Source organism: Bufo gargarizans, chromosome 4 (genome assembly GCF_014858855.1).
Source record: "Bufo gargarizans isolate SCDJY-AF-19 chromosome 4, ASM1485885v1, whole genome shotgun sequence".
NCBI classification, from domain to species: Eukaryota; Metazoa; Chordata; class Amphibia; order Anura; family Bufonidae; genus Bufo; species Bufo gargarizans.
This window is the reverse complement of record NC_058083.1, coordinates 528,258,906-528,276,550: the sequence shown is the minus strand read 5'-3', so window position 1 is coordinate 528,276,550 and position 17,645 is coordinate 528,258,906. Positions and strand designations below refer to the sequence as shown.

At 43.4% G+C, this 17,645-nt stretch overlaps 1 protein-coding gene across 4 annotated transcripts in view; it reads right to left on the bottom strand.

Moving 5' to 3' along the window:
- LOC122934769 (gastrula zinc finger protein XlCGF57.1-like) overlaps positions 1 to 17,645 on the bottom strand; it is a 51,035-nt gene that overhangs the window by 19,168 nt on the left and 14,222 nt on the right. For all 4 annotated transcript variants that reach the window (XM_044290461.1, XM_044290460.1, XM_044290463.1 and 1 more), the window contains exons 2-4: positions 16,214 to 16,357; positions 15,934 to 16,101; positions 15,704 to 15,827 (exon numbers count right to left, since the gene is read on the bottom strand). In XM_044290461.1, the coding sequence (XP_044146396.1) occupies positions 15,704 to 15,827; positions 15,934 to 16,101; positions 16,214 to 16,321 (400 nt within the window). In that variant the 5' untranslated portion in view covers positions 16,322 to 16,357. The remainder of the gene's footprint in view (positions 1 to 15,703; positions 15,828 to 15,933; positions 16,102 to 16,213; positions 16,358 to 17,645) is intronic.

Genomic DNA, 17,645 nt, shown 5'->3' with positions numbered 1-17,645 from the left:
CCGCATACAACTGCTGCACAATATAATTGCACTATAATATACTTTCTATGTTAGAAAGTATATTATAAGTATATTACACCCCTCAGTAAGTCACACCTATCTATAGCACACCTATACCAGTCCTTCAAAGTACTTTTGTGGCCCTATTAGCTAGTGTTTGGTGTCCTTAAAAGCCTGTCCCTGCTCAACACAGCAACCTCTCCCTACACTGGCAAAAGACTGAATGTAAAATGTCTGCTAGCTCAGTTTTTTTTAGAGGGTGGGGGTATGTCCATGTGCTGAAACGTCTCAATTGGCTAGGTACAGGACGTACCACCTGATGGATGTGTCATGGGTCAAAGTTCTTCACAATGTAAAAGAATATGGCAGGCGCGAATATCGCCATATGCTCAGCGAATCACGAACGCACAAAGTTCGCCCGAAACAACCGCTGGGCGAACCGCAAGGCCATCACTACTAATCACACAGGAGGACAAGTTTCTTCACAACACTGAGCTAAAGAGCTGCCTCACTCTCCTCTCTGCTCTGCTTGTCAGGGTTTATGATCCTCAATACAGATAAGATCTTCAGCTGAATCTCTGTAGGAATGGAATTCATGAGGAGACATGAAAAACAGAGAGGACGGACAGGACAAGCTGTGGTAATGGAGACTGCATACAAGAGCTGCTGCTCATTATCCACACCTCCTCTCTGTACTTATGTCTCCTCATGAACTCCAATACCACAGAGATTCAGCTGAAGATCTGATCATCTGTATTCAGGATCATAATGTCACTGTCTCTCCTGTGACAGGGGTCAGAGGATCTAGGAGACTGGCTGCACGTTATCTGAGCTGACAGCCTCTCTAGTTTCACACTTCTGTGTTGTTGCTGGGTATGACCACACCTCTGGTCTCAGGTGTAGCTTAAGTGGTAATTCCTACTCCTCTATTTAGTCTGGCCTCACCCATCATGCTATGCGGTTGATAGCTCCTTTTGGATGTTGGATGTGCTGGTATTAGTTCTCCTCTGAGTTCCTACTTGTCCGCATACTTCGTAGTTAAATGTCTTTCCTTTATTTTTTGTTTGTCGTTTTCCCCTACCTTTTGGTATTAGGCCTAAGGTTGTCTCCTGTTCCTTCAGCTGGGAAGGAACAGGTCATCTCTTGTCCTGACCCTGATTTCCAGGGCCCTTTAGGGTCAGATAGGGCCCTAGGTTCCAGCGTATGAACATTCCTACCATCAAGGTCTGTTCATACTGTTAGTAGTCAGGGCTTGGTTTAGGGATTCAATAGGTTGGGACCTTTTCCCCTTTCCTTAGTTTCCAGGCCTAGTACCTTTTTCCTTCCCTCTTGTGGTCGGTGTGGAGTTACCTTCCCACACCACGCCATGACACATAACCCCTTACAAGCAGAGCAGAGAGGGGAATGAGGCAGCTCTTTAGCTCAGTGCTGTGAAGTAACTTGTCCTCCTGTGTGATTAGGACAGGTTCTGTGTGCACTAAAAGGACGGCAGCCATTTTATTTCCCCGGATGATTGCTCCCCAGAGAAAACGAGCCATTATATCTAATGGGAATATATTTATAATAAAGTCATATTTACCCATATTTTCATTTTCTTAATTCCTGGAGAACCCCGTCAATGGGGGACATTTACTAAACATGTTGCGCCAGAATTATGGTGTAAAATGCGCCCAAAAAAATGGCGTTTTGATTTGCACTAAATATGTCAAAATTTTTCTCCAGAATTTTTACCATAAAGATTGCATCACGCCAGAAATGAGTTATAAATGTCAAAGTGGGCGAGGCCATTAAACTGGTGCATATTACGCCTCATGTATCATCCTCTTATCTGCAAAAATTGCTCAAATTGTTGACAATTAAGCCGGCTCTGTGGTGGTGCTTCGTGTAAAAGTCGCATTTATGGCAGAAAGTTGCGATTAATTTTTTTTGTCAAAAAGTCACATTTATAAAAATAAAACCAAGCTCATGGAAACAAGTGATAGGTAAGTATTAAAACAGGTAAGATTTATTTTTTTTCTAATAGAAATGAGCTGAACTGCAGGGTTTGTCAGTAAATTGACATCAAACAAAAACAAAACAACAACAAAAACGTCTCCCACATATCTACCTGTTACATCCAGTGACGTCTCCTTTGATGTAGATATTCTCTTTCCTCATCTTCTCTTTTCAGACCAGACCACTATGGTGACTTCTTTCAGCCGTGTCTTGTCTCTGCAGGGTTTAAACAAACAGACATCTTATTTTACTATTTTTCCATCCTCCTCCTACCTTCTTAACACCCCATCCTTCCTCCTCCCCCTGATACTATCCTGCAGAAACAGTCCCCCTGAAAATACTGGTATCACATAGATAGTGCGCCAGTACAGAAATACCCCTTTATATTGTGCGCCAGTACAAAAAAAAAAACGTATCCTTCAGATCTGACCCCCTTTAGACCTTTATGTCAGACCCCACCATATGAGACCCCAATTTTAGACCTCTGATCCAGACCCCCATATAAGACCCCCATTAGACCTCCAAACCCCAATATCTTCCCCATTAGACCTCCATACCCCCAATCAGACCCCCATTAGACCTCCAGACCCCCATTAGACCTCCAGACACCCAATCAAACCCCCAGTAGACCTCCAGATCCCAATATTTGCCCCTAATAGACCTCCATACCCCCAATCAGACCCCCATTAGACCTCCAGACCCCCAATCAAACCCTCATAAGACCTCCAGACCCCCAATCAGACCCACAGTAGACCCCAGACCCCAAGACCCCTAATAGACCTCTAGACCCCCAATCAGACCCCTATTAGACCTCTAGACCCCAATCAGACCTCCAGACCCCCACCAGACTTTAAAACCCTCATATCTGACCCCCATTAGACCTTCAGAGCCCCAATCAGACCCCATTAGACCTCCAGACCCCCAATCAGACCCCCATTAAATCTACAGAATCCCAATCAGAACCCCATTAGACCTCTAGACCCCTAATCAGATCCCCAAACCCCAATCAGACCCCCATTAGACCTCCAGACTCCCAATCAGAGTCCCATTAGACCTTTAGACCCCCCATTAGACCTCCAGACCCCCAATCAGACCTCCAAACCCCCAATCAGAGCCCCATTAGACCTGCAGACCCCCATTAAAACCTCTAGACCGCTAATTAGACACATTAGACCTCCAGACCCCCAATAAAAAATCCATTAGACCTCCAGATCCCCAATCAGCCCCTTTAAACCTCCAGACCCCACTACACATCCAAACTCCCATATCTGACACACATTAGACCTTCAGACCCCCAACCATACCCCCATTAGACCTCCAGACCCCATTAGACCTCCAGACCCCCAATCAGACCTCCAAAGCCCCAATAAGAGCCCCAATAGACCTCCAGACCCCATTAGACCCCCATCCCACTAATTAGACCCATAATGCCTCTAGACCCCCAATAGACCTCTAGACCTCCAAACTCCCATATCTGACACATATTAGACCTCCAGAGCCCCAATTAGACCCCCATTAGACCTCCAAACCCCCAATCAGACCCTAATTAGACCTCTAGACCACCAATTAGACCCATTAGACCTCCAGAAGCTCAATCAAACGCCCATTAGACCTTCAGACCCCCAATCAGACCCCCTTTAGACCTCCAGACCCCCACTAGACCTCCAAACTCCCACATTTGACACCCATTAGACCTCCAGAGCCCCAATAAGACCCCCATTAGACCTCCAGACCCCTATTAAATCTCCAGACCCCCAATCAGACCTCCAAACCCCCAATCAGACCTCCAGATTCCTATTAAACCTCAGTCAGAACCCCCATATCAGACCTCAGATCAGATTTCAAAATAAATAAACAAACTTACCTCTCCTGCTCAGCCGCTCCTCTTCTGGTCAGGCGGCCTCATCGTTCTCTTCTCAGGGCCCGTGCTGCACAGTCACCTGACTGCCTGCAGCATCAGGTCATAGGGCACTCTGTATGTCCTGACGCTGCAGGCAGCCAGGACACAGCAGAGCGGGACCTGTGAAGAGCAAGCAGGAAGAGGGGTAAGTACAGCGCGCACAGTGCTTCACTCCCCTGCCTCCTGCAGACTAGTGAGTGCTTCCATTATGGAACGTGTCACTAGTATTACCTTTATATGATGCACTGCATCTTTTAAAGGGAAAAATACAGCACCACTATCTATCTATTATAAATCTATCTATCTATCTATCTATCTAATTATCTATCTATCTGTCCGCATTTTTTGCGGCCCCATTGAAGTAAATGGGTCCGCATCCGATGCGGACCCAAACAACGGTCGTGTGCATGAGGCCTAACACTGACATGGAAAAGGACTTTTAGGAATTTCAGTGGACAGCAAACTAAGCTGTAGAAACCAGTGTCAGGCAGCTGCTGCCAAGGTCAATAAGATTATGGGTTGCATCAAAAGGGGCATAGATGTCCATGATGAGAATAATAGTTCCATACCTCCCAACTTTGTAAATGAATAAAGAGGGACACATTGTGCGGTGCGCGAAGCGGGCACATTTTTTACACACTAGGCCATGCCTCTAACTCCGCCCAAAACATAACTATATACCTAATCCCACCCAGCCCCCTTAATGCCCCACATAGTAATTATTCCCCCTTCATGCCACTGCACAGTATTTATGCCCACATTGTGCCCCCAGTAATATGCCACATTGTGCCCCCCAGTAATATGCCACATTGTGCCCCTCACAGAAAATAAAAAAAATAAACACCACATATTTACCTTCTTCCTAGCAGCAGCACCAGGACATCGGCTGCTCTAGTCTGTGAAAGAGGCGGAGCTGAGGCTGACTGCCGGCCCCGCCCTCCGCACAGACAAGAGGAGTGGAGAGCCGGCAGGGGGGAGGAATGATAAAGCAGAGAGCCGATGCCAGCTCTCTGCTTCATCATAATACAGGCAACTGTCTCTGCTTCCTATGGATGCAGAGACAGCTGCCAGAAAGAGGGACACACCTCCCCCGTACTGGGATAGCGACTGTAATCCGGGACTGTCCCGTCGTATCCCAGACGGTTGGGGGGTATGTAGTCCTGCCACTTTACAAATCACTAGTCAGACCACACATGGAGGACTGTGTACAGTTCTGGGCTCCTGTGAACAAGGCAGACATAGCAGAGCTGGAGAGGGTTCAGAGGAGAAGTAATAACTGGAATGGATGGACTACAGTACCCTGAAAGATTATCAAAATTAGGGTTATTCAGTTTAGAAAAAAAAGACGACTGAGGGGAGATCTAATAACTATATATAAATATATCAGGGGTCAGTACAGAGATCACTCCCATCATCTATTTATCCCTAGGACTGTGACTGTGACGAGGGGACATCCTCTGCGTCTGGTGGAAAGAAGGTTTGTACACAAACATAGAAGAGGATTCTTTTTTTTTCCATTTATATTTTATAGAATTTTTAAATATGTGAAATTACAAACAGTATAATAAGATTATGGCGGTCCATCACAGAAGGACCACACAATTATAAAAAAATAACAATAGAGGTACAGTAGAAGAAAATTATCGTCTCTCCATGACTATAAAGGTAGCAAAGTCATGCAAGTGTCCCAAGGTTGCCAACATTTTAGGAATTTAGTCATCGTGTTCCGCTGGAGTGCCACAGAATATTCCAGGGTTCTTATATCTTGTATCCGAGTGTAGAGTTCAGAACCCAAAGTGGGCATAGAAGTGCAATCAAACATTTAGCAGCAGTTAACATGTGGAGGACCAACCTGGCACCTCGAACTCTAATTGATACCGGGACTACATTCAAGTGGAGTGTTAGGGGGTCCCTCTGGATAGAAATATCTAAAATGACCTGTATGGATCATGTAACCCGTGCCCAGAATGACGTTTTAATTGGGCAGGACCAGAAGATATGGAATAGAGAGGCTTTCGGTTGGGAGCACCGCCAGCAGAGATCTGGCAAACCAGGGTTCATGGCATGTAATACTTCCGATGTATGGTAACAGAACGTTATAATCTTCAGTTAGTTTTCCCTATAGGTCACTGAAGAAGAGCTAGAATGTGCTTTGCTCCATATGGTCCGCCAAGTCTCCGGGGGTGGGGGGGGGGGGGAGCTCCCTCTGCAATCAATCCTCCCATTTTTTCATGTATGTATGTTTGGGAAGTCTGAAGCAGATAGGACCCGGTATATGTCATAAATCAGGCCTTTAGATGAAGGGCCTCGGATACAGACCCATTCGAACTGGGAAAGGGCTGGGACATCTGATGCTTTCAGCACCGTCTTACAATAATGGAGTATTTTGTGATATTGAAGCACTAGCGTGTTTGGTAAGGAGAATTTAGCCTGCAGTTCCTCAAACGTCAGAAACCAAGCGGAGAGAGGGTCTTTCAAAACGACAATTCTGTAGAACCCTACAGCCCAGTCCACCACGGTCCAACCATCCCTGCCCTAGAACTCTCCAGAAGATGGGGGGTGAAAAGAAAAGTAGAAAGAGGGGAGCGTAGAGTAGCCAAGTAATACCTAATCCTGTTCCTGAACCAGACCTCCCTGGTGAACAGCATGGGGCCCAGTAGCTTAGAGGCAAAGATAGCAGGAGGGGAGCCCCAGATCATAGTGCTCGGGTGGATCGGTGCCAGCCATAGCCACTCAACCTCAGTCCATCGATTATATGAATGCAGCGTAGACCAGGAGGCAATATGCCTCAGGTGCATTGCCAAATAGTAAGAGGCTATTGGAAGCAGGGGCCACTAAAATCTGGTTGGTGAACCTATGCCATTTATAGTTCCATACAAAATTGGTAAAAGCAAACTGTATAGAGCGCAGGACTGCAGCAGGCACCCTCAAAGGGAGCGTCTCAAACAGATACAGGAATTTAGGGAGTATAGACATTTTTATGGCCGCTATACGACCTAGGAGGGAAATTAGGAGCAATTTCCACTTAGTAAAGAGGGCATTCATTTCCGATAGTAGTAACGGGAAATTAGCTTTATAGAGAGAAGAGTAACTGGGGGTGAGTTGGATCCCTTAATATTTAATGGAGTGGGTACGCCAGGTGTATTTAAACCTGCTGTGGAGAAGGTTGTCTTTCAGGGGGGATGTTGATTGGAAATGTCTCGGACTTAGACGTATTAAGCTTATAACCAGATAGCACACTACAGTATATTGATCCAGTACCGCATGTAGGTTAGGAAGGACGAAGAGGATTCTTTACAGTAAGAGCAGTGAGACTATGGAACTCTCTGCCTGAGGAGGTGGTGATGGTGAAGAGGGGCCTGGATGTATTTCTGGAGTTTAATAATTTTACAGGTTATAGTTACTAGAGAAGGGTTGTTGATCCAGGAAGTTATTCTGATTGCCTGATTGGAGTCGGGAAATAATTTTTTCCCCCCAAAATCGAGAAAACTGGCTTCTACCTCGCAGGTTTTCTTTTCTTCCTCTGGATCAACTTGCAGGATAACAGGCTGAACTGGATGGACAGATGTCTTTTTTTCAGCCTTACAAACTATGTTACTATGCTATGTCCTCAAACTTAAATGTATTTTTGGGGGATTTTTTGTGATAGACCAACACAAAATAACAATAGCAGCCCCCTGTACTCTTATACTTCTAAATAAAATCCAATGTGACCAATTGCCTTCAGAAGTCACCTAACTAGTAAATAGAGTCCACCTGTGTGTACTTTATTCAGTATAACTTCAGCTGTTCTGTGAAGGACTCAGAGGTTTATTAGAGAACATTAGTAATCAAACAGCATCATGAAAACCAAGGAACACACAAGACAGGTCAGGAATAAAGTTGTGGAGAAGTGTAAAGCAGGATTAGGTTATAAAAAAAATATCCCAAGCCTTGAACATCTCATGGAGCACTGTTCAATCCATTATCCAAAAATTACAGAGGATGGCAGAACTGCAAACCTACCAAGACACACCCGTCCACCTAAACTGACAGCCCAGGCAAGGACAGCACTAAGAGAAACAGTCAATAGGCCCAGGGTCACTCTGGGGGACCTATAGAGATCTATGGCTCAGGTGGGAGAATCTGTCCACAGGACAACTATTAGTCGTGAACTCCACTAATCTGGACTTTATGGAAGAGTGGCAAGAAAAAAACAATTTTTGAAAGCAAGCCATTAGAAGTCCTGTTTGAAGTTTACAAACCATGTAGCAGCAAATATGTGGAAGAAGGTGCTCTGGTCAGATGAGACCAAAGTTGAACTTTTTGGTCTAAATGCAAAATGCTGTGTGTGGCAGAAAACTAACACCGCACATCACCCTGAACTCACCATCCACACCATGAAACATGGTGGTGGCAGCATCATGCTGTGGGGAGGATTTTCTTCAGAAGGGACAGGGAAGCTGGTCAGAGTTGATGGGAAGATGGATGCAGCTAAATACTGAACAATCCTGGAGGAAAACCTGGTAGAGGCTGCAAAAGACTTGAGACTGGGGCGGAGGTTCACCTTTCAGTAGGACAACAACCCTCAACAACCAGCCAAAGCTACAATGGAAGGGTTTAGATCAAAACATATTCATGTGTTAGACTTGCCCAGTCACAGTCCAGATCTAAATCCCATTGAAAATCTGTGACAAGACTTGACAATTGCTGCTCACAGACACTCTCCATCCAATCTGACTGAGCGCAAGCTATTTTGCAAAGAATAATGGGCAAAAAGTTCAGCCTCTAGATGTGCAGAGCTGGAAGAGACAGACCACAATAGACTTGCAGATGTAATTTCAGGTGGTCCCACAAAGTATTGTGGCGTGCGGGCTGAATACAAATGCATGCCACACTTTCCAGATTTTTATTTAAAAAGTTTGTGGGTGTATGAATACCCTTTCAAGGCACTGTATATATTACAAAGTTATGGCTGTAAGAATATAGCGAGGCAGATTTTTTTTAAGGTTTTAATACAAAAACGATATAAGTTTTTTAATGTCATAATCGTACCAAACAGCAGAATAAGGTCGTCTTTTCATTTTTAGTGCACAGTGAACGCCATAAAAACAAGACCCAAGAAACTATGTCAGAATTTTTTTTTTCACACCACAAAGAATTTAGTTTTTCATTTTCCAATAGGAAATATGATAAATTAAATAGTGCAGTTACAAAGTATAACTTGTCATGCAAAAATAAGTCCTCACGTGACTGAGAAGAAATGTATGTTATGGAGAAGGAAAAAACAAATATACAAAAGTGAAAATGTATCTAATCATTAAGGGGTTAACCATAACTGGACATAGCTGCAGCTTCATTCATATTAGGGGCCCTGCGGGGTACAAGGCTGCTGTTCCTATGGTTGGTGGGGGCCCCAGCAGAAGGACACCCACTGATCTAACAGTTACTCCATAACTTCTGGATACGTTCCTACTATGATGAAAACAAAATGTCTAATATTACATAAATGTGACGGATTAACTGACTGATTAATTGTCTTTTAGAAGGGGGCGTGTGACTTGTATTTTTTTTGTTATACTGTATAGTATTTAGCATTGTGAATGAATATAATGTTATATATACATCTGAAGGCATTGTTAGACAGCAGGTCCTACAATGAAGCTCTACACCTGCCACATTTTTACAATATGAACATTACAATGGTTTCTCTCCTGTGTGAGTTCTCTGATGTCTAACAAGACCCGATCTCAGGCTAAAACATTTCCCACATTCGGAGCATGAAAACGTCTCTCCTGTGTGAGTTCTCCAGTGATGAAGCAAACCTCTTTTATGGGCAAAACAGATTCCACATTCTGAGCATGAAAACGGCTTCTCTCCTGTGTGAATTCTTAGATGTTCCACAAGATTGGATTTCTGACGAAAACATTTGTCACACTGAGGACATGAAAAGGGCTTTTCCCCTGTGTGAGTTCTTAGGTGTTCCCTAAGATATGATTTCTGACTAAAACACTTCCCACATTCAGGACATGGAAACTGTTTCTCTCCTGTGTGAGTACTCTGATGTCTATTCAGATTTGAATTTTGACTAAAACATTTCCCACATTCTGAACACGAAAATGGCTTCTCTCTTTTGTGAGTTTTCTGATGTCTATCAAGATGCGATTTTTGGCTAAAAGTTTTTAAACATTCTGAGCATGAATATGGCTTCTCTCTTTTGTGATTTCTCTGATGATTAAGAAGAGCAAATCGATAGGTATAACATTTGCCACATTCTGAGCATGAAAACGGCTTCTCTCCTGTGTGAATTCTTAGATGTTCCACAAGAGATGATTTCCGAGTAAAACATTTCCCACATTCAGGACATAAAAATGGTTTCTCTCCTGTGTGAATTCTTTGATGTCGATTGAGATCCGATTTTTGACTAAAACATTTTCCACATTCTGAACATACAAATGGTTTCTCCCTTTTGTGAGTTCTCAGATGATTAAAAAGAGCTAAGTTATGGACAAAACATATTCCACATTCTTTACATGAATATGGTTTCTCCCCTGTGTGAATTCTAAAATGTCCCACAAGTGATGATTTCTGATTAAAACATTTTCCACATTCCGAGCATGAATACGGCTTCTCTCCTGTGTGAATTCTCTGATGTACAATTAGAAGGAATTTCCTGATAAAAGATTTTCCACATTCCGAGCATGAAAATGACCCTTTACCTTTGCGATTTCTCTCATCCATAGAAAGGTTAGATTTCTTTTTAAAACGTTTTTCACATGGAAATATTTTCCCACGTTTCTGTTTATTTCTTGTATTGCCAATCAGTGATTGATTAAATGAAGGTTTCTTGTGACCAGCGGTATAAAAGGATAGATCTCTGCTGTGAAGGACTGAAGGTACATTAGGAGTTACTGAATCATCTTGTGCAGTGTTGTTATCTTCTGCTTCATGACAGGAAGGTAAATGGAGATGTTTATGAGAGACGCTCATCCCGTCTTCAGCTGGAAAATGAAACAAAAATTATTATTTTTTACCAAAGCAGAAATATTATTTCTATTAACCAATCAAGCTTTATTGAGACAATAACAAGCCAGAAAACAAAATAAATAGGATATATAAGAAACAGTAATGAGAGTGAACAAGTTAATGTTCGGTACCAGCGCTGAAATTTAATTTTGCTTTTGCTTTAGTGATTTACCTTGTGCCTAAGTGGGGTTTTGATCCGTAGTTGTCTAGCGACTGTCGGGTATGGAAAACGGGATACGGTGATTTGCGCAGCGCTTCTTCTTCAAAGAGATTCTTATTGCTCAACCTCAGAGCGTGTACGCCGCCCCGGCCGGTAGCTGGCGCGCACGCGAGGGAGCTGTGATGGTGCAGGGTTCCGGGACGAGCGGCGTGACGTCACGACTGTCCTACGGAGTGAGCCAGAGACCAAAAAGATCCTACGCGTTTCGAAACCAACGGGTTTCTTCGTCAGGGATGGTTGTTCTTACTATGCTCTGGGTTTATGTAGGTGCCCGGTCCCTGTGGCAGCTGCTCAAAGGTAATTGATTAATCAAATCACCATGATTAGGTATTGAATCAGATCCCCTATGGATAGAACATTGCTTCTATATATTTAAAAATAAAATAAATTAAACTAAACAACAATTGGATAGATTTTAAAATGTAGATGTCTAGAATGCAAATAATTCCATCTCTTGGTTGAGACCGTTAGGTGCCAAAGAGTTTAATCTAAACATCCATTTACTTTCACATCTAGACAGTTGTTTAATAACGTCTCCACCTCTCAGATTTAATTTTATTTTTTCAATACCCCCAAAAAAAGAACCGAAAAAGCTGCCTGCATGGTATTGGGTGTAGTGACGGGACAGGGGGTGACCGTCATATTTTTTCTTTATATTATTAAGATGTTCCCCCATCCTGGTTTTCAGTTCACGCTTAGTTCGACCCACATATATTTTTAAACATGGGCATTTAATGAAATAGATCACGCACCGAGTATTACATGTAATATATTGATTAATTTTGTATTTGTGATGATTATCCCCTATTTCTGTTATGGAAAATTTGGTTATGCCTTGTTTCATTTTTTTACAGTTATTACATATTTTACATGGGAAGAAACCTTTATGTGTCAGGTGATTTATTTTCTTGGTTTGGGGCAATTTCACGCTGGGCGCTACCATGGTACACAAGTTTTGTGCTTTTCTGAAAATAAATGTGGGATTTTTTGGGATCCTATCACCTATTAGTTTGTCTTGCCGCAACATTTCCCAATGTTTCTTAACGATTCTTTTAAGGATTGTAGCCCCTTCATTATAACCAGTAATTATGGGGATCTTTATGGGGGCATCAGTACATTGGTTTGTGATACGTTGTTTTGGATCCTGTACTTTGTTCTTCAATAGTGTGTTGCGATCTATCCCTCTGATCTGTTTAATGGTGGGTTCCAAGTCATCCATTTTGTATCCTTTTTCCATAAGCTTGATATTAAGATCACTAGTTTCCTTGTCAAAATGGCCAATATTTGTGCAATTCCTGCGTAGTCTGATATATTGGCTACGAGGAATATTCGTAAGCCACATGGGTAGGTGGCAACTTTTAAGGGGAATGTAGCTGTTACAGTCCGTGGGCTTACAATAGGTTTTTGTATGAATCTGCCCTTCCTCAATGAATATAGTAAGGTCTAAGAAGTTCACCTGTTCTTTACTATACATAGGTAAAAATTCCAAATAAAATTCATTTTTATTTAAATTAATTAAAAAATGGTTCAGATCCGATTCCTCGCCCTTCCAAATAAAAACAATATCATCGATAAAACGTCTCCATAGGACCAGACTCGCACCGAGTCTGCCTTCTGGGAAGATGGCGGTATAATTAAATCTGAGAGGTGGAGACGTTATTAAACAACTGTCTAGATGTGAAAGTAAATGGATGTTTAGATTAAACTCTTTGGCACCTAACGGTCTCAACCAAGAGATGGAATTATTTGCATTCTAGACATCTACATTTTAAAATCTATCCAATTGTTGTTTAGTTTAATTTATTTTATTTTTAAATATATAGAAGCAATGTTCTATCCATAGGGGATCTGATTCAATACCTAATCATGGTGATTTGATTAATCAATTACCTTTGAGCAGCTGCCACAGGGACCGGGCACCTACATAAACCCAGAGCATAGTAAGAACAACCATCCCTGACGAAGAAACCCGTTGGTTTCGAAACGCGTAGGATCTTTTTGGTCTCTGGCTCACTCCGTAGGACAGTCGTGACGTCACGCCGCTCGTCCCGGAACCCTGCACCATCACAGCTCCCTCGCGTGCGCGCCAGCTACCGGCCGGGGCGGCGTACACGCTCTGAGGTTGAGCAATAAGAATCTCTTTGAAGAAGAAGCGCTGCGCAAATCACCGTATCCCGTTTTCCATACCCGACAGTCGCTAGACAACTACGGATCAAAACCCCACTTAGGCACAAGGTAAATCACTAAAGCAAAAGCAAAATTAAATTTCAGCGCTGGTACCGAACATTAACTTGTTCACTCTCATTACTGTTTCTACCACCCTGGACCGGAGCAGCCGTCATCCAACTAGGTACCTAGCAGCGGCTCTATCTGCCTTAGTGCACTTAGAGAAAACCCAAAAGCGACAGCGCAGGCACAATTATAAATATTCTATCTAGGATATATAAGAAAACAGGATTATGTACAATTTCAGCAAGTAAATAACATGCACTTATAAATAATGGGAGGACAAAAAAACAAAGGGGTAAAAAAAAATTCAAGGCCCATTTTGCACATAAATATTGAAAGTTTTCACTCATTTTACACCACACTTGACACTTTTCTAAAAGGGGTTGTCCAACTTTTTTCAGATCTCACAGAGTGGCCGGACCCATACTCACCTGGTCCCCGTTTCTGTTTTTTTATGACCAGTGATCCATTGTAGTTTTGCATTGGAACCACCTATCACTAAAGTGAGGTATGTTGACTCCACCTACTTGTGTTTGCACTCCCTGCTGACAATTTAGATCAACCTACAATGAGGCCACCTTTAGATTTTTTTTTTTTATCCCCCTAAGGCTCTGTTCACACCAGCTGTCACCCATTGACTCAGAGGCCCTTAGAAAATTAAAGCAGTGACCCTGATTGGTTCCCATGAGCAACAATTCTATTTTTCCCATGTATTTGTTTTTATACACATCTCCTTTTTGTTTCGATCATTTTTGTGCCCCATTTATACTTTACCGATTATAACCACTACCAGCTCTTCCCTACTATTCCCCTAATTACCACTGCTGTTGTTTTTTTGCTTTCCTTTTTTGGATCTGATCAGTGGTGGTTGGACCCCCGCAGATCAACTGTTTGAGAAGGACTCAATGCCCACAGTAGCGCCACGGCCGTCTCTCAGTTTACCAAGCACAGCGCTGTACATTGTATAGAGGCTGTGCTTGGCATTGCGCTCAGGCCATGTGACGAGCTAAGAGAAGGCCGCGGTGCCACTGCTAGCACCGCAGCCATCTCAAACAGTTGAACTTACAGATAAAAGGTCATCAGTGTAAAAGACTAGGAAAATCCATGTAAGGGATATGATATCTCTGTCCTCTCGACAACGCTGGAGCCTGGAAAGGTGACCACTGGACCCCCAGGAATTGTCAGCCTGTTATTAGGCTTAGTGACCTGAATTTAAATTCTAGATGTGACATGTAAATTTATGTCGGCGGTCGAGCAGTTAAAAACGACCTTGCCATGTGAATGAGCCCTTACAGTACACTAGCAGACTAGAACCTATTACTCAGGCACCCTCCTACAGGAGAAGATGCCTAAGTACCCCTTAGTAATCAGTCTTAAGCTAGGGAATATTAAGGTGCACGTGCTGGCCCTTTTGGAACCAGAGGGAACATGCGTGCCCTATAGGTAATGAGAGGCATTGCCGGCAAGAAGCAGGCTGCACAGTGCAGGAAGGCACGCTGGATAGGAGGGGAGGAAGATTGCCAGGTCCGGAATGCAGGTCCGGTGAGTAGTGACTGTACCTGACAGCAAGAGTGTGTATGTGTGTGTGTGTATATATATATATATATATATATATATATACACACACATACAGTAGATGTGTATATCTCACTTCCCATTTGTAAAAATATATTGTTATATCTTCCATAGAGCACAAATCTGTGTTAAGATCATGGGACAGCTTCATATGTATTGTGAAACAGTGAGAGGTTTTGTCTGGCAAGGCTGGTATTTTCCTTCCAGCATGTGCTGGCTGATTTACAGCCAGGTGAGGTCAAATACCAGACCGGATTTTAAGTGCCGGTCTGGGTTTTAGCAGCACCTGGCTATCCTTAAATAGGCAGCTGGGCTCAGAAGCGAGATCTCTCTGTTGGGATCTGGGAGCCTTGTGTCTGGATTAAGGCTTGCTACCTGTTTGGCGTGAAAACAGGTTGGTGCTGCTATGCTCAAGGACTCTTTGAGGCAGAATTGCCGCATGGTGCGAATTACCAACACCGCAAGGTGACTTTTTGTTTGATTATGACTGCTTGTTTTGTCACTTGCCTAAAGTGTGATTGAAACACTGAACTGTTTGATCCAAAGAACATGTTGTTGCCTCTATACTGCGTCCGCTAATCCTGTCTACCAGAGCGAAACCACACAGTATGTACAGTACTAGTTTTATTATGTTCTTCGGAAGCCGGACCCTATTTATTAATCTATAGGAAAAACACACAATGACTGAATACATTGTCTATATGTGATGATCAGATGATGGGGGAATCTGACTCTACAAACTGTTCTCTCCTCTACAGTCATGGAAGGTCTCCTCTTACCCGGTGATGTGAGGGACTGGTGATTCTCCATCATGATGTCCTTGTACAGATCCTTGTGTTCTTCTAAATACTCCCACTCCTCCATGGAGAAATAGACAGCGACATCCTGACACCTTATAGGAACCTAACAACACAAGGACACAGTCATTACCAGACCCATCCCTTGGCGTTATTGTATACGTTATTTATGCGTTATTTATTAATGTCCCAGCATTCCCAGCAGCGCTCACCTCTCCGCTCAGCAGCTCAGTGATCCTGGTGGTAAGTTCTAGGATCTTCTGCTCATGTATCAGGGAATGAGGTGTAGGCTTGGTGATGGGGCTCTGGGTCCTGCTCCGTCCTCCTGACACACGGGGTGTCACACACTCACCAGACGACTTCTTCACTACTGTGTAATCCTGTGTATGGGGAGACGCCGATCACTACAGAGATTCTAAGAGTCCTTCACCTTTCCAGACATTTCCCTGTTTTATTACTAGAGATAAGAGTGATGTCATGTGAGACTCTCACCTCTCCAGTTATCAAGGAGATGATCTCCAGGGTGAGGTCCAATATCCTTGCAGCCATGTGGTTTCTGTCCTTCTCCATCCTTGGTGGGTCATTGATGGAAAGGACCATCGGCTTTAGAAGAAGAGAGTCCTGCACCTAAGGAACCTGAGGGAAACAAGGACAAGTGAGAGCAAAATTACATCTGGAAGAACATCTGACATGAAGTAAAGTATCTGAGGAATTGGGAATTATAAAGGTACAAACAGAGTACAGTGGAGATGACTTAGCTACTTAGATGTCTTATATACCAGACTGTTTATTATAGTATATCAGTCAGTCGGCCACCCCTGCTATGTAGTGAATGGTGTTACCCAGGTCACACACACAGCAGTGTACCACATACAGCATTTTTTGGTTATTGACATCTGCACACCTTCTCAGAGGTGGGTGCTCACAGAGAGATAAGTCAATGTGCAAGAGAAATTCTATCGCACACCAATTGAAATTGGTGTGCCATAGAATTTCTCTACCACATACAGCAGACAGATCTCATCTTCCAGGTCACTATATCTCTCATACACACCCTGCCCTGAAGTACTGTCATTATCCTCCAAAGACATTTGCAGAAATAACGTTTCCAATACTGATCTGTCCTTTACGAAGCCCTTTCCACTCCTTATTACTTACCTCCACTGTGTATCATGCCAAATGAGAAGACAGCTCTAGTAGTACAATCTTAAATGATCACTAACTTTTCACACAACACCTGTAGATCAATAGTAGAGCTGAATGTAAGAAACGTTGGGGGTCATTCATTAACCAGAAATATGACTATATTAGGCTTATTTCTGGCGCAGAGGACCTTTGTGCCGCAATCTGCGACTTTTCCCCGCTCACGAAAGCTCTAAAAATGTGGGCGGGTTGGGAAGCCTGGTTTAGGCGTAGAATATGGTCTAAATGTAAGACAGCTCAGAGGCCGGTGACTCTTCATAACTCCAGCAGATCCACCACCAGGTATAGGGGATATTAAGGCTGGGATCTAAAACACCAGTCTTAATAAATGACCCCTTTTGTAGCGTATCAGAGGAAAATGCCTCTTTCTCCACATATCAACTCCTATTCCTCCGCTCCTCCACCTCTAAACTTATATTTACTCTGAATTCTCTGCTAAAGCGGTCTTGTGAGATGGACGTTAATGAGTCTACCAAGACCCAACACAGCCTTAAAGGACCCCCGCCGATCAGCTGTTTAAGAAGGCAGCGGCGCTCCAGCAGCGCCGCGGCCTTCTCACTGTTTACCGCAGGCCCAGTGACTTCATGACTAGTATCAACTTGCCTGGGCGGGGCTAAGCTCTGTTCACTTGAATGGAGCTTAGCCCCGCCCAGGCAAGTTAATACTAGTCGTGACGTCACTGGGCCTGCGGTAAACAGGGAGAAGGCCGCAGCGCTACTGG